At 39.1% G+C, this 25171-nt stretch overlaps 1 protein-coding gene across 1 annotated transcript in view; it reads left to right on the top strand.

Moving 5' to 3' along the window:
* The window catches only part of MLIP (muscular LMNA interacting protein), an 82313-nt gene that overhangs the window by 44350 nt on the left and 12792 nt on the right, over positions 1–25171 (top strand). Inside the window, exons 3-9 of the mRNA XM_054279054.1 lie at positions 836–1204; positions 6983–8602; positions 14001–14072; positions 22510–22575; positions 22657–22740; positions 22836–22895; positions 24564–24608. Of these exons, the coding sequence (XP_054135029.1) occupies positions 836–1204; positions 6983–8602; positions 14001–14072; positions 22510–22575; positions 22657–22740; positions 22836–22895; positions 24564–24608 (2316 nt within the window). The remainder of the gene's footprint in view (positions 1–835; positions 1205–6982; positions 8603–14000; positions 14073–22509; positions 22576–22656; positions 22741–22835; positions 22896–24563; positions 24609–25171) is intronic.

The following is a 25171-nucleotide window of genomic DNA, read 5'->3' on the forward strand; positions in this document are numbered from 1 at the left end:
TCTAAGAACTGAACTCCAGGACTCATGGAGCTGCCAGTGAAGTGGAAATTTGTAATTACCATGTTCCTCAAGCAGCACTCAAATATGAGCCCCATCTGGAGGCTTCCTCTTGCAGTACACAATATGTCCATTCATTTACCTGATTCCTCCTCTGACAGAAACATGATTTACAAAGCAGTTTCGATACTGAATGCCTTAATGATATGTGTGTTATGTGTGTAGTCTGCACTATTCCTGCTTTCATCCGAAGCATGCTTGAGAAGTGACATACTGGATGTGGAAATTGCAGCAAATACGAGGAACAATTGTGGTCTGTGCTGCGCAGCTTGAACATACAGCAAAGCTCTCTGACCTCTGAGTCTTCGAAGAATGCCTTGTCTTAAGGGCCTTTGTTTCTTCATTAATATGTATAGGTTTTGTCCCAGATTTGTCTGTCAGGCTGCTCTGAGGAGCATTGTCTGCTCCGTGGATGCGGCGGTCGGGGTGCCTTCCCACCGTGTCTGGTGTAGTGCGGTGTGACAGCTCACTGGGCTCGGCTGCACCCTCCTTCCCAGCCCCTGAGCCGGCCCTGTCTGGGGCCACCGCTGTCTCAGAGCCCCCTGTTGCTCTGTGAGCCGCTGGGAAGGCAGCCCCCACAGCACTGGCTGCGGGCTGGAAGCTGGGACTCCCCAGGGAAGTGGCTTCTGCTGTGCACTCATGCCTAAATTCTTCATTTGCCTACTGCACTTTTGGTAGTGCAGAGACTGCCACTACCTAAAGCCAAAATTGCTTTACATTTTGGGGAACACAAATAAAATGCAGTTAATTGGGATCTTTTTCCTTGTGTCTTTTGCAGTCTGACACAGTCTCTGATGAGCTGGTCTTAAAGAGTGGGGCCAAACAAGACTGTGTGTCCACTGTCTGTGCAGACAGCGCCCGAACGGCTTTCCCGTCCCTGGGGTGTCATTCAAGCAGAGGAGACATGCAGGAGAATGACCTTTTTAAGGCTGAGTTTATCCTGATTACGGACTCCGGTGATGAAGATGAAGTAGCTGCTGCCTCAAGCAATGTTCATCAGCCTTCCAATGGCTACAGTGCCATCAGTGCTCAGCTGCTGACCACATCCCACCTTTCCCCTGGCACCGAGGCAGGGACACCTCCCAGCGATGGGCACCTTCCAGGTGTTGCTCTTTCCCACAGTACTACTGATCCACAAAAACATCAGGTAATGAGGTCTTTAGAGATAACCTTTGCTTTCTAAACCTTTCAGGATATGAAGCCAGTTTGTGCAGCTGGTGGGTGAATTTGTTCTTAATTAACATTTTCATTGGCCATTTCTGTAAGGTTGGGACCTTAAGGAGGTGTCCCATCCCTTTTGACTTGCTGCCTCTCCAGCCTACCCATATGATTCTGGTGTGTGTGTGGAGCGGATGAGGCAGATTTATTCTTTCCTTTAAGAGCAGCTCATCAGGAAAGCAAGTTAATCAGGAGATGTTAGGTTCCTAGCTAGTCTAAATTGGGTAAGGTCATTGAAATCAATGGAGCCTCGAAATCATTTGAATTTTTAGCATCAGACTTCTCAGACCTAGATTCTTTTTTCTCCTCAGCACCTCTTGCAGTCCTTTATGCAAAAGAAAGAAGCTGTAAAGTCCTATTATTCTGATTGCTGGTTGGTACACCTGACTTTGCACAGGTGTAAAGAACTAATGAAGATTAAATTTCTATTTTATGTGGACCTTTATAGGTGCATTAATCGACTTATTAAATTTTCAATTCTCCCTGGGGCATTTCCAAAGAAGAGTCTTTGAAACGTTTCATTTACAAAATGCGTCAATCCAAACTACTGCATGAAAAGTTAATGTCTCCCCTCTTGGGAAGAACACTGATGTATATTGAAGGGTGTATATGAAGTGGAAAATTCCACCTTTAGCAAAATAGCAATGTCTGTGTCACATGAAATAAATTCAGGCATTTCCTTTGACCTTGACTGGGTTACCATCACTTGAAAATGCAATTCTTCATTGATGATTTAAAAACAAATGTTAAGCATGGCTACTTTGTTTCTGAAAATGATTTCCAGATTTCCTATCTGGTGTTGAAATACTTTTGCCACTCAATTTTTCGTAAAAGTTCAGAGTCAATTTATGATAGAAGACATTGTGGATAAGAAATCCACTCTGGTTTGGGATTCACAGCATATGAAATGTTTATTTCTTCTGAGAAAGTCCCAGTAAAGCCAGTGAGATTTTTCCATGAGGAAGGTTAAAGTCATAGATAAGCATACATAGAGGAAGCAGTCTGTAACAGAATACTTGTTCTGAGGAAATACAAATTTACTTTAGCAATGTTTGGGCTTATTTGGGTATTTTTTAAAAAAGCCTCTACAGAAATTGGGTAAATTTTAGAATACTATACAGAAGAGTTCCTATGTTGGATCTTTCTTAAGTTTCTGGTGACTTGAGAAGTAAAGAGGGGTTTAGCTGGTGAGGTTTAGCTGGAGAAGATAAAGATTGCACAGAATAAGAAATTAAGTCCAATTTTGCTAACTGTCCACCTGAACAGGAAGAGAGGCAGTATGTAATGTGGGTAATTGCATATCATGTCATTATTCTTTAGGCCCAAATTTTCAAGACTGTACTTCCTCAGTCTTCGTTATCTCAGTATCTTTAGCCATCTCTATGGCTTCATAAAAAAGATGTTTTTACTAAGCTGCCTTTCACTGTTATTCTGGTTCTAAGATGTTTCCTTAGGCATCACTCTTTCTGATTTGTTATCTAATGAAGGATCATCAGTTCTGAAATGAGGGAAAAACTAAAAAAAGATTAAAGATATGCATTGTTTATCTGTTGGTACATTTCCTTTTTACAAAGGACTCCATGTATGGGCTACTTTTTAAGTTCTTGGATTATAAGGGCAGTATCATGTCCTTTTTAAGAGTTATTGCATGTAACATTATGTTAACTTAAAAACATAATTAGACAACGAGTTTCCTGACAGATGTGAAAAAAGCAAGGACCAGTATTGGGGACCATTGCATTGCAGAAGGGATCACTCTAACTGACCCAGAGGGCTCATTCTGCTTAATACATTTCTGACTTTGTTTAAACAAAACGAAAAAAGGAAAGCACTAAAAAATTGGAAAATTCTGTTCTGTGAGACATAGAGGTCCTGACTGATGTTGGAAAACGCCACGCTATATTCAAAGTCTGAAAAAAAATAACCTGTTATTCTGGTCACATTTGGAACTTCTTGGTAATAGTTTAATGTTTATATGTATGTCAGGCATGGGCTCAACTTGGAGAAATTTCTTGACTTGCTGTGGGGGGGTCAGTAACTGGAGAGATTTTTAGTTATTTGAAGTCACTTGATGTTCCTCAGTCCATTGAGTGCTGTCTGGTTTGGCTTTTCCAGACAAATGAGTCGGGGTCCCTACAAACTCATGCCATTGCTTGGACAATGCACCTTCCTTGTTGGGAGAAACTGGACTAAATAGCATTTATATCAATTGGGTCTCAGCTCACAGTCTGATTTACTGTGTTGTCTCTAGGGATTTTTTCAGGTTTTCCACAGTTTCTGGTATTTCCTTCTGACTTTCTGGTTCTCAGGTTGCAGTCTTTGTAGGTAATTTGTTTTTAATTTTTCCTGTCTATAAGGAGATTCTACTGAGGTCAAAGCATGGTTAACTGGGCCCAGGATCAGGTGTAAATTGAAGATATGATTCACTCAGACATGATTTCTGCCTTTTGGGGTCTCAGTTTGCATACTCTTTGCTTTTTCCTGTTTGACCAGCACATCTTTCAGGGTCTTGCTGGTATAACTAACCACATCTTTTGTGCCCTTCCAGAACAGTGTGACCTTACCAGAATGACCATTTGCCTTGTCCCCAGCTCAGTTCTGCCATTTCAAATGTGCTAAAGGTCTTCTAGGCAAGGCTCAATACTGGTATTATGTCCACTTTGAAAATTCTGTAATGATTAACTACAAGGCATCAAGATCTTTTTCAAGTGCCTTTATCCCTTTGTGCTAGTGTAACCTTGCCACCTATTTCAACTTTTCTCATACATTTTTGGGACACGTAGAGGTACTCAGGAGAAGAGAAAACGGCTTGCAGTTGAATCACCAAAGAAGAACAAATCTACTTTGGTCACTCACTTCTTCTGCACTAATCCAATTCACCTACAGGAGGGTTTAATCCACTAGAGAACCTGAACAGAAAAAATTCCACTGATTAAGGGAAGTTATTCTATCTCACCTGGCACTGCTGAGGCTGCAACTGTAAAGCCATGCTCAGTTTGGTGGCTTCAAATTCAAGAGAGATGTGATGAAGGGAGGGGGGTCCAGCACAAAGGTGTAAACATGTCTGGGGCACACGTGAGCTGAGGCTGAAGGAGCTGGCTTTGTTGACTCCCACCAAGAGACAGCCAAGGAGGCGTCTGGGAGCTGCCCAGAGCCCCTGCAGGGCAGTTATGGACACGAGAGAGCCAAACTCTCCTCTGCAGGGGCAGGTGAGGCAGCAATGGCTGCAAACCACAGCGTGGGCGATCCCATCTGGACCCCAGGAGCAGCTTCCTCAGTGGGAGGTGGTGCAGCACTGGCACAGGCTGCCTGGGGCTGCTGGAGCTCCATCAGAGCTCTGGGGACTGAGGGGACACACACACAGCTGACTGAGCCACTGCTGCTGGTCAGAGCCCTGATTTGGGTAGGAGGCTGCACTGGATGACCTCTGGAAGTCGCTTCCAAGCCACTTTGATTATGATTCCCTGATCCTGTAAATGAGGTTCATCATCTATGGATGTGGTTATTAATACTGTGTTGCAATAGCAAAATCATTTCTGAATACTTGATTAATGGCTCAATTAGCTCAGCATGTGAATGTTCAGTGGTATTTAAACTGGAAGAATTCTGCAAAATGTCTTTATCTTACTTGCAGGAGCATATTTGTCATCTGCTACCATCAACATTTTTGTAGCTGCTTATAAATCTTATTAAGTTTTAACTAATTAGAAGTCAGTGCACATCATAAGATTTTATTATGAAGTTTCATATTTGTTCCTCACTTTCTTTTAATCTGTTGTCTTTGTAAGGGAAATTTATCTATTCTAGTTCTATTCTATTTATTCTATCTAATCTAGTTTGAAATACAGAGATTAAATACCCTCACTCTGTTTTGGTAGTTGATTAACTTCCAGAATTCATTATTAAATTCAGGAAGCTGCTCCAAATTATCAGATTTATTACCACGCTGCTTTTCAACTTGTTAAATAATTTTATCTTTCATGACATATTTAATAATAGTTTTTCATAATGATTAAATGCTGGTAAATGATTTTCAATTTCCAGTATTTTTGCTTCTTCTTAATTAGCAGCATTTTCAACAAGAGGCCTAATTTCTCAATTGAATAGAATATTATACAAGGATATAAACAACATTAATTTTCATATCCAATATTTTCCCTCTATACATCCATTGACTTTCCACTTTGAAATGTGACACCTTAACAACACTAAGAAGTTAGTGTTGTAAAGGCATTTGGAGGTTTTGTGTTTATTCCTATAAATCAAAGCACTGACCTGGCTTTTCTGAAGTTCCCTTATGCAGACAGCGTCTTTGGTTTAAAAGGCTTGCTATTTGTATGGTATCATTTAGCAAGAAGAGCTCACTGATTTTAAGTTATAAGGGCTAATAGGGTTTTGAAGTGTGTGTTTAGCCCATATTTAGGCATATTTTTGCCTTTGAAAGCTTTTAAATCTTCCTCTTCTGTTGCAACTTCTTCCAGCATATGCTCTCACTTGAACATTAGTTTTGTTCTTATTTTTGTTTTGTAATATATCAATACTATATTATATAATCATAATCATCATAATTCCCCTCTATTATGGGTAAGACATATGTATTAAAAATATAATTAATAAGCTGAGCCAAAGCCGTGAGAAAGTAGTGTGTTGAAACTGAATCATATAATAGTCTTTCATGGAGCTGCATAATATTTTCAGGGTATCTAACAGCAGTTAAATAGGTGTTCTGATATTTACATCAAGTTTGACGAAATTGGAGTCAATTTCCCTGCTTTGAAATTGCTCAGTCAAATGTTAGGTGACACTTTGTATCCTTTTGGTTTTACAGTTGACTTTAATCATGATTTCATACTGCTATGCTTTATTCATATTGTGCATACCTCAGTTTTTAATTTCAGCATTATAATAACTTGGAAGATTTTGAGAGAATTTCTTTCTTTAGAAGCATGAAACTGTATAACAGGTTGATAATATACTTGTATGCTCTAATTAGTTTTGACAAATCCTAATTAGAATAGACCCAAGAAAAAAGACACTCATGAAAGAGCTCATTACTGTTTTATTGGTGTATCGAAAGACTGTGGAGAAGGGGATAAGGACTCTCACATGCCTGCAAACTGTCAAATGCGCTGCTCTGTGAATGACAGGAGAAGTGAAAAGCAGACTGGATGTCTGATTTAAGTAGTTCCAAGCAAATTTCTCATTCTGATATCACAGTGCTGCAGAAGGGCAGTTTGGTTGTTTACTGAATGAGAAAAAGAACACTTGACTTGAATCCTATTTTCAAAAAGGCTGCTTTCCAGTGAACTGGCAAAGTGAGATTGGTCACTATTGCAATTTTCTTACCTTCCATTGTGTTTGCATAATGTGGATGGCATCACATGATTCCGGACATTCATGGCACCACTGTCTTGGCTTCCACCTAAAAGGAAAAATACTGTAGCCTTGAACCTTGTTTACATCAACAAAACTGAAGTGTCATAAACCCAAAGTACCACATAGCTTGTCTGCCTCAGTGACCTCCCCATAAGGACCTTATCCATCAGGCTCTATGGCCAAGCTTAAAACAGCCCTATGCTTTTAACCTACACAGCAGTACTAATGGAACCCTATACGCATGACCACAGGACTGAAATGTGAGGTGTTTAACAGTTCCACAAGTTCCATCTATTTTAACAATTCTTTTTTTTTTTTTTTTCCTCTCCAGTTAATTTCTACTCTTTCCACCTCTGATCATCTTTCCTCTAAACCACCTGCTGTCCACTTAATTTCTCCAATTAATCAGAAAGTAGCGTGTGGTGCCGTGGTTAACATGAATCAAGCCTCTTCGCTGGAAGATTCCTGTAACAACTGGCAGTCAGCAACCAGGTTTTCTAAGCAAGAGTCATCTCTCTACTTTCAATCTGCTTCCCATAGTTCACCTCCCTCAATGTCTAAAATATCCTCCTCTGCATCAAAGAGTTGGTACTCCACTCCTCGATTGTCTGATAACCTACAAACACCAAGTCTCTATAACCCTGACTGTGTTTGCAAAATGGGAGGCTTCACCACATCCTCTGTTCAGACAAAGAGTCCAAATCTTTCCTCCAATCCTCCATGTTCAGCTGAAGTGCAAGGATCTTTAGCTCAGTCTATATCCCCGAGTTCTTCCAAAAAACTGTCTCCTCTTCCTGTACGTATAATAACACATTCATTATCTCCTAGCCCTAAACCTTTGTCTCCACCCTCTCTTTATGGGTCCTCTTCGACCATATGTAGTATAAATGAGCCTTACACACAAGCGTTATCCAGAGGAAATTCAGCCAAGTCAGGAGTCAAATCCCCTCTGCCAACCAGACTGACTCTCTTAACTGCTATTCTGAGATCAGGCTCCTCTCAGCGGAGGCCGCTTTCTCCTGCTTCTTGTCCCACATTTTCCCCTAGCTCCCTTAGTTCCTCAACACTTGCAATAGATCGAAAGTTCAAAACAACTCCCCCAACCCCCAAGAAATCTCTTTCAAGCCCTCCTATAAGGCCAGATTCCCCCAGCAAAGAGGATTATTGGCTTTCAGGATGGGCTCAGCATCTGCCTTTACCTTCCAAGCCTCATCCCACCCCTCAAGCGAGGTCCCTTTCTCCTAAAAAGCCCCCTCCCGTTCAATCACTTTCTCCAGACTGCCGAAATTCTTTGTCATCCCCTCTCTCCTCCCACAGAAGATCAATTGCCTCTCCAGATTTGCAGTCTTCACTGCGTCCTCCTAGTGCCCCAGCTCCCTCTTCCATTGCATACCCCACCTCTCCTTCTCCAGAAGGGCTGGGCTGTTCTGCCTCCCGGTCCCGGGCACCTCAGGAGTCTCAGAGAGTGCACACTTACTCACCCATCTTCACTTGCCGGTCATATCCTTTGCTTGCTTCTACCTGTCCTAGTGGTGCATTGTCTCCTCCCTCAGAAAGACAGTCATCTCCTTCCCCATGTTTTTTGCACTCACCTTCCAGATCTGGATCAGATTCACCCCAAACATCTGTTCATGAGATCAGTGCCTCCTCTCCTACCCCTTCTGGCATCTCAAAGCAGTGGCCTCTCCCACGGCCTCACTGTACCCCACTGGTTCCACAAACTGGTAGCATTAATTCCCATCCACTACTATTGAATTCTTCATTGGTGCAAGCAAATTTTAGGTCTAACTCCTCCTCTCCGAGACCTGAGCATTCTGCCACCTCATCAGTGTTAAAGTGCAGATCTCCCATCTCAGACAAGGCACCAGGCACACTGCCATCAAGACCCAGAGAGCTGACTTCACCACAGTCTTTTTCCCTGCCTCCTGGCCATGAAAACTTCAAACCCAAGGTACTCTTGGTGCATGCTTATTTTATAATATTTCTTTGTCCCTATAGGAAAAAAATCACACCCATGTTGCAGAATACTAGTAAAATAAATGGGATGTGGAAAAAATGTGGAAAAGGAACAGGTTTTGTATTAATAGTGAAGATAGTGAAAATTAAATCCTACCCTTCAAATTGCTAGCACTGTGTTCTGTATTATGGAGAAGATGTTGTAGGAATCCTTTAGCATGAAAAAGAAGATACTTTATTCTTGAGTATGATGATTTACTACTAAAGATGGATTTGTGTGCAGTGGCTCTGATGTACATTTGGTACACATATTTGTGAAGCTTGCCTAAAATCCTGGTGTACCAAAAATCAACCATGAAGCATGTTCTATTCACCCCATTCTAAAATAAATCCTTATGTGCTCCCAGGGAAAGAAATAGAAGTGTGGTGATCTGAGGTGCAGGGCTGAGCAAGAAGCAGTTTAATCTAATTGATGTGAACTAGCTGTTCCACTGATAAGTGATTCCTAAGCACCCAATCCTGCCTGTCCTCACTTCCCTGGAGGCTTTCCTCACCCCAGCCACCCTGGGACTAGCCTGGGGCAATAGTGAGCTTAGCCTGAGCAAAGGCTTTGTGGCCAAGGGCCAGCAATGGAAAATGAGGACAATCTCCTGCCTCTTCCCTTCCTTTTGTACTCCTCTGATTTTGTTGTGCTAGGCAGAGCATGAGGGGGAAAGAAAAGCCAAGCTTCCTACAGCCCAAACTACTGCAAATACCAAAGTCTCACACCTGGCAGATCAGCCAAGCTCCTGCTGTTTGTCATCCACCCAAAGGCAGGAGAGCCATTGCAGGGTGAGAATGAGCAACAATGGCAATTTCTGCAGGAGGGCTTGGGAACCAGTCACACTGTGGATTTAAAGGTGTATCTCAGGAAAGAGAAGGGAAGGGAAGGGTATCCAAAAACATGCAGCAGGTAGGTGAAAACAAGAGGAGCTGCTATGCAAAAAGGAGGAGTTTGTTGCAGAAAGCACCAGAGCTGCAGGAGGCTTCCCAACATTTTTTATCTTATCTTTGCACTCTGTGCTTTCCTTGTGCTGTGTTCCCTTCCTCCACTCACATCTGAACTCTGTCCATCGCACAAAATCTATCATAGTTTATTGATTTATTTCCTCACAGCGCAAAATTACAGCCTGGTCTGCCAGCTCAAGTTGTGTCAGATGTACTCCTAACTGTTTGGCTGTGGCAGGGGTGACTTAAAAAATGTTAATTGGAAATGAGAGGTTAAAATCAGCACAAAGTAGCAATTGTCATGAATGGTTCTTTTAAAATCCAAATGAGCCAAGAGGAGCCATCGTGCCAAGCAAAGCTGTACAGTGCTGTTACACCCTGTCAGTATTAGTTAATGAAACAAAAAGAGATATGAAATTGTAGTAATTCCAAGAAAAAACACCCTGAGACCAAGCTGTAACCCATGACCAAGCCTACAGATTGCAAAACAGTTGCTGTTCCTGCTGGCTGGTGCATCAAGCACTGTGAGGTCTCTGGCAGTAAGGGAATTCTCTGCTTGTGACACAGAGCTATTGCCTGGGTTTATATTTGCAGAGATTGTTATACTTCTGTCTTTCCTACTGTCCCTTTTCCTACTAATTCTGCTTTATGATGCAATATGGTGGCAATTTTGAAACTGGCCCACCATCCCATGGAGACTGGGAGAGTGTCCACCAGTATAACAGACTTGGACCATTAGTCCAGTCTAATTTTTAATCTTGTAAACAAAGCTGACTCAGCTGGAGATGTGGAAGAGCTAAAATATCCAAATCTAATGCAGCTGGGTGTTCAGTGCAAGAAAGGTCTCTCATGGCTTTAAAATGTGAGTCAGAGACTTCATCTACTGCTAATACTGCCCAATTAACCCCCATTCTGCTCACCTGTTTCCACCCCTAGATTATGGTTTAGCTCAATGATCTTTGCAGATGTATTAATGGTAGCAGGCTGTCCAGTGATACTCCAGCCTCAAATCTCAATATATTTCCAGAGAAAAAAAGAAAAGTTTTGAGGAAAGACAACTTTAATATCTTAAGCAGCATTTAGGTCTCTTTAGGAGTAATCAGCTCAGCTTTATAACTAGACAAAAATCAGATTGCTTTATCTGACAATGGTTGATGCATGACAAAATCTTTTCATGTACAAAAGTACTAAGTGAACATCAGGGAAAAAATACAGTATCTAGAAATGCTTGCCTTTGATGTGTATAATTTGACATGTGTAATTTTTCAGCCTAAATGTTGCTTCAACAGTCATTACAGCAACATTAAGGCACACATTCAACCAACATCTACTAAACCAGAATTTGGACATGCACCAAATAACACAAATCAAAGGATAACCTATTCATTTGTTTAACTATTTGTATATGTATATATAAGCATGTGCTTTCCCTTGGTTTGTATTTGTTAATGATTTAAAAATGGGAATGTTTTGCAAAGTGAATATTAACATGAATCCACAGATCAGTGTGAAGTGGGTGACCACAGGAAATAAAAGCCACCTCCCTAGACTTTGTAGATACTTTGATAATGTCCTCATGGACCTAATATAGCAAAATGGACAGTGAAACACAGTAGGGACAGATAAATTGTGAAGGAACAGTTGTTAGAATAACAACTTCTAGCTTTCTGTTTTGAAAAAACTTTGTAGAGGTTTCATGGGGTATCATTCTTCTACAGTCTTTGATTTTTCCTATTTGAATGTAGCTCAGGAATGCATATAGATCTACACAAAACAGCTGGGGAACAAACTGACTTTAGCAACATGGAGTTCAGCACAGCTGCAAAATGTACCATAAAGTAGGAAAGATTATTCATGAGGAGCTCGAAGCTACCAAGGTTGGTAGTACTGATTTTAAGCCTTTATAGCACATCTAGCAGATTTTGCAGTGCCCCATGGGTGCCCTAGGTGATCATTTGAACAACAAAACCCAAAGTTTCCCCCAAACTCCCCATCTGACATTTGCCCAAGCTCTTATGTTGGAATTGGTTTGCTTTTGGCTGTACTGTGGTGCAGGCCAGCAAACCTAACAGTCCACAGCTGTTTAAAATTATTGCTAGATCCCTATGAAGCAGATTGTTAAATATATTTAAGTATTGAAAAAATAATTTTAAAAACCATGAAATAATATGTAAAGAAACATATTCATATAGGTGAGAAACTGAATTAAAGACTTTCCACTCATCAAGACCTGCAAAAACAGCACATTGCTCACAGGTTCTACAGTATATGGAAGTCACGAAGCACATAAAAGCAGTGCAGAAACTTTCACATTTTAAGAGTCTGTTATGTCTTTGTTTAGCTAATATTATAGTACAACTAACCTCAAAGTGATCATAGTTCTCTTTTCATATATGATGCGCATTTTGTTATATGTCTTCACCAGCCTAGGAACTAGTGAAGATATTATATTTCACATGTTCAATGAAACAATTTTAGTTGGATTTCAATTATAATCAAACAAGAATACATTTTGTGAATATGCCTATTTTAGTATTTGGAATTCGGTCTTCCATCTCAGTGATCAGTATTTTATTTTAGTTTAAAATAGCTAAACAGAAGTTTAGTTATGCATAACTAAACTTTTGCATATAGTCTTTGTATATGCATAAATTCATCTAAGGAGCTCTGCAGTGTTGCTGTCTAAATGTTCAAAGGCCAGGATTCACCTCACATGACTTTTGACATTTGAAAGTTACATATCCAAGCATAATTTAGGTGATTCTATTACAGCTAGTGGAGAGAATATGGTGTATTTAGAAGATTTTATTTTACCTTTCCATTTTCCTACTTTGGGATTAGATTAATTCTATAGACATGGCTGTGATTATAAAAAGCATCAGTGTTGACTGAAGAAACTGAATGATAGATATCTAAGTTAGAATCGCTAAATCTCAGATGAATTACTGTCCCATGCTCTAAAGCCCAAAAAACAGAAAAAAGTTCAGCTCCAGGATTTGCATTCATCTGCTTTGTCAAGCTGTTCATTCACTATGATTGCTGTGATTACTGACTTCTTGAATGACTCATTCTCCAGTTTCCGACTGAGTGAAGCCAAAAGCAAACAATATTATGTTTAGAAAGAATTAAAAGGTTGTGTCCTACACTATTTTAAGACAGTTGTGGGGAAAAATTTCTTATCTGAGTTAAAATTTTGCCCACTCTGCTTTCATTGAGACCTTTAGTAGATATAAAGAAAATAAAAAGTAAACAAAAGAAGTGCAACATGCTATTTCAGAGTGTTATCTCATAATCACCAGTATTTACTGTTGCAGATAATGGTACATTAAAAAACCTGACCTGATTAACAAATAACCTTATTTCTGGCTGACTGTCACAGAAGTAATCAATCACTAACTTAGAAGTCTATTTTTGCGTGAATTTATGACTTTTTTGTCAGATTGTTGCCGAAAAGGGAACAATGTAGCAAATATCTAAATAACAATAACAATAATAACAACAATAATAATAATAATAGTGAAAGTTCTAGCAGTCATGTGATTAAGAATCTTACCTCTTGAACTCCTATAAATATAGAAGAGACTCACCAGTCTTCTAGAACTTACTGAATTCAGCCTCTATATTTGTAGAGAAAATGTAAAAAATCTTATTTGTAAAGATTTAAAAATAACTGGGCAAACAAATATAGTCTAAAATATAAATTATTTCAAAAGAATTAATTTTAAGGTTCATGTTCGAATTTTCATACCCAAACCCATACATTTTTTATGTTTAGATTGCCAGTTCTTTTAGTTTTGTTAGAGTGTGAAAGTTCCTATGCTTATTTTGTTTGGGTGGTAGAGTTATTTATTCTGGAGATGAAAAGCTGCATGAAGATTTAAATGGTCTATCTACTCAAACAAGCAGTTCAGCATTTAAGGATCATAATCAGTCTCATGAGAGCCAATCACAGAAACCTCTCTGATTTCATGGTTCAGGACCACACCACTCAGCAACAGTTGTTGAGGTGGATGTACCGACAGAAGTAGCTGTACATTTTCATATCAATTCGCAAGAAAACTTGGAAAAAAACCCTTACAGCCTCCCCTGATACTCATTTAAGGGTGGCAGTCAGCAGAAAGTGGTTAAACTTACTTTGGAAGCTATAAGATAGAGGGCACTTCTTTTCCCCTACTTCATTACTAAGAACAAAACATGTACATTACCAGACTTTAAAGCCTTAACAAAAACTCTAGATTTTTAAAAAGGAATAGTTTTTCTAGGCAATTCAGAAGCATTGTTTTGTTGCAACATGTCTGCAAGATGATTGTAATTGTCTTTCATTCTGTCGTACCTTTCCCCTCTCTCCCCTCTCTCTCTTCTACCCTGTTTTACTTCTCTTCCTGCTCTCTGGTTTACCCTTTTAGCAGTACAAGATCAAGACAAGCTACAAGGCATTTGCAGCAATCCCTACAAACACATTGCTTATGGAACAGAAGGTTAGTGTTTGCTCAAAGACTTGGGCACTGCATTGTACATTTGAGACCATTCAACTTGGTGTACAAATTCGGACATGTCTGTTGGGGAATACTGCAGAATGTGAATTCTGGGAACTAACTACTCAGGATTGTAATTCCAGCCATTTTATAGGGTCATCCACTTTCACTGAAGATCCAAGTTCCAGTAATCTGAATTTCTGAAAAGCTATTTACTATAAAAAAGGAAAAAAAAATCCACTGTCCTAAAGGAATTGCCTTTTATCGCAACATCTCAAAATCTGTTTTGTTTTTGGAAAGTGTCTGAAGCACTGCTGTTCTGGGACCTGAAAATCAGTAGATCTTGGTCAGGTAATGATTATTGGACAGCTGTGCTTATACCCATAAATTTAACAACCAAAAATATGATATTTTGACCTGCTGTTTTGTTAAACGGAGAACCATCCTGGCCATTGTTCTGACCTCTGTTAGCTTCCATTCTTCCTGAACACTGTGAGAGCTAGTGGGCCATTCTCAGTTTGTAGTTTATGCGAGCAATCATTTTCTGTAGGACAGGCAGATAGATTCAAACCCCAGACTTCAGTGCGTTGGTTTACCTCCAAAGTCACAGTCAACAAAGGCAGGGCTATATGGTCTTATTCAGACAATTCAACTTGAAAAGTCAATTGAAAATTTAAGCTTTGCATTAAGAGTTCAAAATACCCACAGACATTTATTTTGAAAACATTTTTCCCAAATTAATTTACTCAAAAGAATAGTTAAGTTTAAGAAAAGTTTTCTCTGATGATCAATGAGCTAAGCGTCTTGCATGTTTAAAGACATGCTTAATCATGGTGACATTCAGTTTGTAACTTTTCAGAAAAAGCTTTCTGTTCAGGACCTAGTTGAGGAATTTCTCCTCAGATTAATTTCTTTAAGCATTCCTGACTACACATCTAAATATTTATACACATATACAGCTCAGTTGATTTCACTAGTAGTTTGCAAAGCCTGAAGTTATTGGTTAGGGTGAACTTAACTATACAATATTTGAAGATGATAATTTTTTCTTGAAATGTTACTGATTATGATCTAATAATGATCAGTTAAGTGCTATAAATCAGATTATTTTTCAGAAAAAAAAGATGTATTCTTTTCCAATATTCTTTTAATCTTGAAGGATTTTCTTAATCTTTTGCATAAAACCTGATCCTTCCCTTACTTAAATCTTGAATGCACTAATGAAGGTTATGTTTGCTTTAGCTTGCAATGTGGTGCAATAGAAATGGCTCTCTAAAGGAAAATAGCTGATGCAGGAGATTCTACACCCCTTCAGAATGTATTTTGGGAGGGTTTTGTTTGAGCAGAAAGCCTGTTAGTGGGTGGAAGAATTTGGTCGACTCCTGAAGTACCACTTCATGGTTGACTTCACCTGAAAGGCACTGTCTGTGCACTCTGAGACTGCACCACCCTGCAACCCAAGCCAGGTAGGTGACCTTGAGCAGGACACTCACTCTAAGATCACACTCCTGATGTGAACCGGTGGGTTTATGTCAGCTCTCCGATTGCACTTTTTCATAAGAAAATGGATTTCCTTTTGACAGTCCTGCTGGCGCTGTCTTGGGCATTGACTCACAACCTGCATGTTACTTATCCCCAATACGTGAAACTGATTTGTGCAATCTAATGCCAGCACCTGTGGAAAAAGTAATGACTCAAAAGATATCTGTGTTTAGATAGACTTTTAGTCATCCATGGATTTACTGAAAATTGTAGCCTTGGTGTGCCCTTCAGTAGTGAGAGCAGTCATGTAATACTAATAAGAAATCAATTCTCTGTTATAGGATTTGCCTTCAGGAGAGACTCCTGACTAAGTAACTTTGTAAGTGTGTGTTTATGTTTCAGCATTGCCTGAGAACATGCTTTGTCTCATCTGGGGAGTTATGGATAACAGTCTCCTATTGATCTGCAGCAGCAGCTAATTGTAGTGCTCCTAAGCTGGTGCTGTTGTGTCAGCTGATGAGAGTTTAGAGTATGACTCCTATGAGAAAGCATGAAGAAATCACATGGCACACTCGGGCCCCATTGTACCAAGTCTTAATATCCAAATATTCTTCTCAAAATGTTGGGTAGGGAACTCATGATATGTTCTAGCTCAGCGAGAGTAGTTATGTTGTTCCCATTTTATGCAAAGCATTTTATACGCAGCATTTAAAAGAGTGAGATTTAGGACAGTAAGATTTTAACTACATAAGTGATATTTTATTAACATCTAATTATTATTATATGATTAGAAAACCAACATAATTTTAGATATATTTTTTAGCCTAAGGTGCTAAATTAGTGTTTTGCTATGTGATTAAATTAGAAATGCATGTTATCAGAAGTAGGCTTTTTCCCACTGTGTGAGTAATTATGTTATTTAATTTAAGTGGTCATGAGAAATAAAATTCGTAAGAATTGTGTTGTGGGTGATCCTAGTAACAATTCATCTGCAGTATTAATTGGGTCCCATGACAGAAAACTGCTCCTCATGGGCCATGTAAGATGCAATGATTTGACTGCCTCTGAATTTTCTGTTGATGTCTAACTTTCTTTGTCAAGTTTCTTTTCTGTTTGTGTAGATGTTTTAATTTAAACTGGCATTTTTCAACTTTAATTTAAACTAGCATTTTTCAACCTCTGCTAATGAAACCATTAGGCTGTCATCACATTAATGTTTTTTTTAGAACATGCTCTTATCCTCCAATACTCTTACTCAAAGAGAGTTGTTTGAGTACGTGCCCGTTAGTTGAGAAGAAAAGGCTGATTGGCTCTATATGTGTATACTTTGAGAAACCCAGAAGTGGCTTAACCTCATCAAGTCTCCTCGCTGGCAAGTTTCCCAGCTTTTGAGTTTGTATGAACCTGATGTTTCTCACATAATTTCTGTTCTCTGCTCAGAAAAAGCGCAATCCAGGATATCTCGTGGAAGATTGGGCTGTAACTTCCTTCACAGCCAGAAAAACAAGACTTGTTTTTAGGGGACTTGCCCTCAGCATGGTCAGGCTCTGTCAGGGAGCAGCAAAAGGGGCCTGCTCCTCAGGGAGCTGAGCTGGCTGCAAGGACGTCAGGACAATGTCCTCACCAGGACGGGCACAGCTCCACAGTGCCTGAGCAGGGATGGCAGAAATGCTGACAATGAGCTGGTGATACCCAGAGTCACTCAGCAGTGCCATCACAGCCACACAAATCCAGAGCTTTGAGTCAGACCACAGACTGTGACACTGAGCTCTTCAGCCCAGCAGATCATAGGATCCACTGGCCAGAAGAGGAAGCTGCACAAATTTAAAATAGGCATAAGGCTGTCAAAAATTTGACAGAAAGAATTAATTAGCTATTAGAAAAAATTGCTGGAGACTGAAATAGGCTTTTTATCACAAAAATTGAAAAATCAAGACAGGACAATTTTCTGGATTCTCATATTTCAGATAGTCCTGCGGTTTAAAGACGTCATACTAGGTGAGCATTGTCATTCCTTCTGGCCTTATTAACACTGAAACAGTGAGTCACACTTCTACAGAAACTCACTCTTGTATAAGTTCTACAATTATATGGATGTGGACACAGTCTAATTCAGAATTCCCTTCTGAATTGGGTATGATTTAAAAAGTAATGTGTCTGGTAATTTGAGGTTGTATTTATCAAGTATCAACTACAATGTCTTTCAGTCAAAATGGATAGATGAAGAATTTATTTCCAGGTGCTACAGCAAAATTCATAACTTTAAATACCTCGTGTTAAGAAAGAAAGGCAATAATTTGTGCAGTTGTAGAGTGATAAAGGGCCTTGTTTGTCTGCAATAATAACCAAATGTGCTAATATAGGAACAGCCTCTGAACTCCTTCTTTCTTTCTTTCAAGGGCCTTGAAAATAGTGTCTTAAAACAACTACAACTTCATCTTTAGGATTATGTAGAATTTTTTATGTAACCCAAAAACTGTTGTAGGCTTTGGATTTACAAATCAAAAAAATTATTCTCTTAACAGTTCAGTCTTCTTTGGTCTACAGCAAGCTCTATGCAGGTGAATATGGGTTTTTTGTATTTGTCCAGCCACACATCCCCTCTACATACTGATTGGTGTGAATTTCTCTTGTCTGAGCATCTTTTTGGTGGAAAGGAAACATCAGGGGCTTATCCCACACTACTTCTATCCCACACGTCTTCTGAAAAACACTAGGTAGGACTGGCTGTGGATGGAAGGGGTGCAAGTGTTGTCTCATTTGGATTCTGTTTATCAACTGATGACAAACAGACAGCAATAATTTCAATTCTAAGTAAACATAGAAAAAGTAAAACAGTCTTTCCATATTTTGTTACACTTCTTGGAAAACTTCAAAGATCTGGTAATTGCATCACCTGCAGAAACGGACTAAAGGCAGTACAGCATATTCTCTTTGTGGAAGAAAAAAATAGAAAAAGGTATTTTCCTCTGCATGCAGAAGGAAAAAAAAGAGGGTATGTTGGTTGAGTTTTTTTTATTCTTAGATGTTTTTTTTTAAAGTGAAAAGGAAGAAATGCAACTGAGGAAGCATGGCAGCATTCAGCTGCATTGAAGACCCAGCTTTAAGTTCTTGCCTTTAGGAAGCTCTTAGTTATTGTATTATCAAAAATCCATTGCTATAGGAACTGATCATAGCAAATGCTATGGTTTCTCCTTGAAATCATACAGGTTTCTCCTTGAAATCATATAGCAGGAGCCTGGAGGACAATTTTTCTCACTCAGATTATTGACCTAACTGCTGGACAAGTGGCTATTATGAAGCATGTCAGAACTTTCTGGACCTTGAAAGCATTTCTGACAAGACTTTGCTGAGAATATTTTAATAAAAATAGGTTTTCCCCAAATATTTCTGGTGTGCACTTACTAGGTGAATTTCTTGCATCCAGATTATGTGTTCACATCAAAGTGTTTCTCAAGGCTAGAGACAAATACCTCGTGGTAAGAAAGAAAGGCAATAATTTGTGCAATTGTAGGACTAAATAAAAGACCTAGTTTGTCTGAAATAATAATCAAATGTGCCAATGTAGGAGCAGCCTTTGAGCTCACTCATTTTTCATGGGCCTTGCAGTTTTCAATATTAATTATTTTGTGGGACAGAAAATAGTAGGTATAATTTCAGTAAAATTTTCAGTGTAGTCCCCCAGAATCTTCAAGAGAGAAGTTAAAGGAAATAATGGTATGTGAAGTTCCATTGTATGGTGGGATTTTTTCACACTGAGGGCTTGGGAAAAGATAGAGATGGGGAAAATATGCTCAGTCCAGGGTTTTCAGAATACAGTAAGAGGAAAGCTATGTCAGATCTAGGTCACAAAATTAATTTCTTTTTATTGATGTGGTCCATTGGTGGATGAAGTTATTTTCTATATATCCTATATATTGCCTGGACTTTTCAGTCTTCTAATGAAATACTAGGTATTGTGTTTGGGTCATTTACTAGTGTCCTTTCAGCTCCGATACAGTTTTAGCAATCAAAAAGGAAGAAAGAGGAAGGAAGGGTTGTAGTCATCAGTGATGTCAATGGCACAAATGCATCACACCCCCAAAATTGCCCTTTTCAAGGAAAAAAAACAGTGGTTCAGCAACTGGTTATTTCATTTAAATTGCTTTACATTTTCATTATCTAAATTATGATGTTCTTTTAAATTTTGGTACCACTGTTGTTTCATATATAATCAAAAATTTGAATGTCTAAACAAGAATGTTCCACTTCTAATATTGTTAGGCCATCAGCATAGGAAGTGAATCTTGAGTACTGTTGATAGTGCTAATCAGCAGCATGTAGATAGAAATTAATCATAACATTTTTGCATGATGACACCAGTAATTTTGAAAATGTAGTTGTACATTTTTATCTCTTTTTTTTTCTATGTGGAAATGTGAAAGAAGGCATGCTGGGAAAAAATGAGATGTGTTTTGAAAAGCTAACAACAGATCAAAGAACCATTTATCTTAGTAGAGGTGGTAGGGATAGTTAGAGAGAGTATAATTTCCTGTTTCTACTCTTTGGAAAAATCAGCTGTTCAAATAAGAAAAAAATGAAAAATAGGAAAAAGAGAGAAAGAAAAAGAGAGAAAGAGAGAGAGAAAGAGAGAGAGAGAGAGAGAGAGAGAAATACAGAAAGAAAGAAAGAAAGAAAGAAAGAGGTGAAATATTGAATGAAATTAGATTAATTGGTTTGAAGATTAAAATTTTCTTTTCCCAAAGTACAGTAACGGAGAACACTGCAGCTTTTTCTAGCGTGGCTCCTGCATGATGGCTGTATCTCAGGGGGACTGTGGAGAGCACAGACCTTGGTGCTGTGCTCACCTGCCTTCCTTAGTCACTGAAGGCTCCAAAATGGAAAGATATTTGGGGACTCAGCTTCTGAAATGAATAGATTCTTAAATTAGCCATCTTGGCTCTGAGCAGAGACTTCTGGATGTAGCTGTAATTTCTCTGGAAAGATTCCCCCAAATCTTCTGGGTAGATGTTTCATACCCTTGATTTTGTTCACCCACTATTCTAGTGAAGTGAATATGAAACAGCAACTGTATTTTTTTTCTTAACAATCCCTTTATTATGTTTATTATCTTACTGGTTTGTTGGGGGTTTTGAGAAGCTTAGATAATTCCCCATTCCAAATCCATGATTGATTAAAAGTTTTTCCTAACTCACATTCAAACTCATCATCCCTCTATATCAGGCTGTTTTGTCAACCCTGACCCTAAAAGGTACTGAAATGACTCTTCTACTTAATTTTGTTGCTTATTGAAATCAGAGGCACTGTATTTGAGTGCAGGACTGAGCTCTCTTTGGCTGAGTCCTCTTCTTCAACAGGACTGTCTTTCTTTTTGAAACTCTAACTGGATGACAATGATGAGACTTCAGAGATAAGAAAGGCTATTTATCTTTTCTTGGTCTGTCTTGGGATAAGATTACATTAATTTCTGTATATCAAAGTGAATCACTTTTACTTTTCACCTTTTGAACTGAAACTACTCTAAGGCCAACACATTTGTCATTTGTCAAGAGATAGAGAGAAAGGAAGAAATGTTTGGAAAGCAATCACTTTTAATTTTAGTAGAAGACATGGTGTTCCATGAATGTGCTTTTGTGCGAGATCATTTGTGGGTGGTATTATAATAATATGAAAAGTAAATTGTCACTAACTTTTCGCTTAGGTGTACACACATGCATGCTGCCAGTAGCTGGACAAGGAAAGAAATAAAATGTAGTCAGAAAAGTAAAACTCAGAAATAAGTGTGCTTCTTTTCTTTTTTATTTTTTAAATATTTTGACATTTCCATCGCAGGCCCACATACATCTCCTGTATTTGGCAGCCCTCACACCCACCTCAGTGGCACCAGCCCATGCACACAGAATCCCACATGCATGAAAAAGGGCTGAACTGGAATGCTCTTTTTACTCTTATACTTAAAAAAAAAATTAACAAAATGAAACCTTACAAAAACATAATGTGTTAAACAAAAAACTCCGCAAACCCTGCGGTTCCCTTCCCTGTAGTACAGCTTCAGCAGACACATCAGCAGGCTTCCTGAGTAATTTTTGGTCTCAGCACGGTGTCTATTTGAAAATCACTTCAAAGCAAAAATGGGTGATGGCAGGAAGAATGTGCTTCACAGATGCTGGATGAAGATGAAAAGGGAACTGAGCAGTGGATTTTGGCTTTTGAGGGTGTTTTGTGACCCTTATAAAGTGAAGGGATTGGCAAACTGATTTCCACTGTTCTCAGACCTGCTCCAAGTACCGGTATAGGGAAGTGAGCGGTATAGCCAAACACAGAAGCTTGTGTTTTGTTTGGAGAGATTGCATATGTGCTTATTGTGAGATCACAAATACAGTATGGAACATATTTTGCTCCATACATTTCTGATTTCAGGCTAAAACCCAAGAAGGCGAACACTATTTCTGTTGCAAGGTGACACCACCATCCTCTTTAAACAGGAGACACTTTTCACAGAAAACATCTACTGAAGGAAAGAAAAAGGCCTCCTGTGTGTTTGGGTCCCTGACTTGTCCATCTGCTCACAGGTGGTGGCTCTCTGTTGACACACAGCAGGCAGCCCCCAACACCTCTGTGGCATACAGTGCACACTCACTGTGGCACATTTACTGTGAAGGAGGTGGCATTATTGAAGGAGAAGACAATTGGAACTGGTAGTTTCTGATTTTCCAAAAGTAGAGATGATTCATCCTGCTTGAATACTCTCCTCTCTGTAAATCCATACCCATACCACTCTGAATCAGGTTTTGGGAACCTAAAGAACATCACCAGGCCTGTAGTTTCTTTCTTTTTCATCTTTCAATGGTGAAAGAGAAAGTGCCGCCTTTGGAAACAGAGTATTTGAAAAAGTGTATGTTTCTTTGGTTTTCAAAATTTTCAACTCAGTATCACACCAATATCTCTTGAATTGCAGGCATTAGAAGAGCCAACCAAGCCTGCTGGTGCGACTGAAGGCACTGCTTTGGACACTCATTCAGAGGTAGTGTGTTATTTATCTTTCAGATCTACATTTGAAACCAAAAAGCAAAGTTTAACTGAGTGATCCATCCTCCCTTTTCAGATGTGCTCCCCTTCCCAGCTCAGACAACAAACAGAAGAATTGTGTGCTGTCATTGATCAAGTCCTGCAGGACCCCTTGACTATGGTAACCCATCAGTATGTGGAATGGACTTATTATCTCCTTTCCCTTTTGTCTTCTGTCATTAACATGTCTATTCTCTGTTGAAAATAATCTTCCAGCGCCGGTGTGAGTCTTCTCCAAGTTTTCTGCAGATGAGCACAGAGTCAGATGTTGGCAAGGTAGGTGGATAAGTCCATGTCCACAGCAAGGGCTCTTTTCAAGTAACTAATAAAGGCAGGCAAATTCAGTACGCAGTAGGGACAGCTGTGACAGTAAAACCAATGGCAACTCAGAGCTGCAGCTGAGAAATGCAAAATCAAAAGTGTTTGGTGGCTAAAACAGCATGGAAAGACAGAACTGTAGCCCTGGAGCCTGTGCAGTCTTTGCTGCAGGATGCTTTCCTGAAGTCAGAAGGAGATATATTATGAAAGAGAGTGTTTTAAGGCTTCAGAGGCTAAAAATCTCTCATACTTGCCTGCCATAGGGCAGGATCTCTGGCCTTCTCCCAGACTTCATCCCATCCACATGTTGTTACTACAAAGCAACCGATGTTTCTAGCTTTGGTGGCTGGAAGCATCTTTCAGAACATAGGGGTTTTTCAAGTTCATTATTTATTTTAAAATAATGGGAGTATTAAATTAATAGTTGGACTAGTTCTGAAGTTCTGATTTCATTTTAAGTCTCACCACTCCTAGAAGGAGGATGTCTGCAATATCTCTTTCTCCTGGATGACTAAGAAATAGGTAGTGAGAGGGAGGGTTAATTTTCTACTTCTAAACTTCTGGTTTCATTAAGTTATACTGATGTGCCTTCTGGGTTCAGAAGGATGGCTAACCAAGGGAAGAAGGTCTTATATTCAGTTTGCTCCAGGTAAATTAAAGTTACTCACTATATGAAAGTGAAAATGGCAGAAATGCAACTAAAAATGGCAGGAAAGGAATTTCTGGCAGATGAACACATACAAAAGTTAATCCATTCAAAATATCCTGCTGAATGTTCAGTCCACCATGCAAGAATAGGGCACAGGTCCAGCATTTCTCAGTGGCAATATTGAATATGCAATTCAAATTTAATTTCTGTTTTTGAAAGTATTTCTGTCAATCAGCATGCAGGGGTGAATTGGACTCCAAGAGGCTGAAAGACAGAAATGTGATAGCAGGAGAAGGATGGGCAGACAGTGTAATGGAATGTATTTTCCAATGCCTGAAGAATCTGGAGTGGTTAAAATGCTGCTACCAAGCTGAGTTAGAGTATCCAAAAACCACTTCCTTGGGCAATTGAGAATGGAAGGCATCTTTTAGCAGTCATGAAATCAAATAAATGCAGCATAGGGACAAAGCTAAAAGTGTTGAGGATCTCAGAATGAGTTGAAAAAGTGCTTAACAGAGGGTAAAAGAAGGTCATAGACATGGAAGAAAAAAAAGAGCTGACATGCCTTAGAATTGTTATGGATTAGTCAAATTAAAGCAAATTCTTGCAAATGAAAGCATGGAGATGTAATATTTTGTATTCTGTGAGCAAATGTAACTTCAATTTCATGGGGCAATGATACTTATGGCTATCTAATAATAAGCATTTTGTTATGAGAGTTCTCATATTAAATGCCAACCTCAATAGAGCAGGATCAATGTTTTTGAGCAGTAAAATTAAGTAGTATTTTCTATAATAAGCATACAAGCAAAGCTTAAATATGCCTTAGTCTCATGTATGGTGTGAATATTTCTGGCAAAATTAAGTTTTCCTGAATTTGAGCAATTAATAAAGTCTCAGAATGTTGAAAATCTCTTGGAGTTACTGTTCAGAGTAACTCAATATATTGATTATATATCTGTTTGTTTTTTTACAAGATGTCAGCAACACTGCAGAGAGCAGCTGGGCGTGAAACCAGATATGTAAGTACTTTTACCATTGCTCTCTGTTTTGCATGCAAAAATGCTTACTTTATCTGCTCCTAAACAATCCTGGGTGAGTCTGAACAAGCACCTGCTTCTGATCTCAGATGTTGACTAGAATAGACAAGCAAATATATTACAGTGCTGGCATTTGAGACTTGAAGTGTCTTCTCACTGTAGGAAATCCATCCCAGCTGGAGTCTCTCTTCACTGCTGTGTCTGTTGATAATTTTACCTGTGTAAATATGATGTTAAAATTAACCTCCTCACACACTTTGTTGTTGTTTCCTTCAAGTCTGGGGCAAGAGTTCAGCTGTTTGGTAAACAGGCTGTTTGTTATGGGTGCTGAAGGGTGCATTTCTCTGGACTCAGCCTGCACTGTAGGGGACTTGCTTTGGTAGAAGTCTTGTAGCTCTTGCTTATCCTTCAGAATCTGGGATTGATCCAAACTTTTCTTTCCAAGATACAGAGCTGGCTGAAAACCCACGGTTTAGATGGATTGAAGCTGTTTTGTCACATACCAACATATGTTGAAAATATCTATATTGAGTCATTTGTTCAAT

This window comes from Melozone crissalis, unplaced genomic scaffold (assembly GCF_028551555.1).
Source record: "Melozone crissalis strain CALT ecotype California unplaced genomic scaffold, PUWL_Pcris_2 ptg000027l_1, whole genome shotgun sequence".
NCBI classification, from domain to species: domain Eukaryota; kingdom Metazoa; phylum Chordata; class Aves; order Passeriformes; family Passerellidae; genus Melozone; species Melozone crissalis.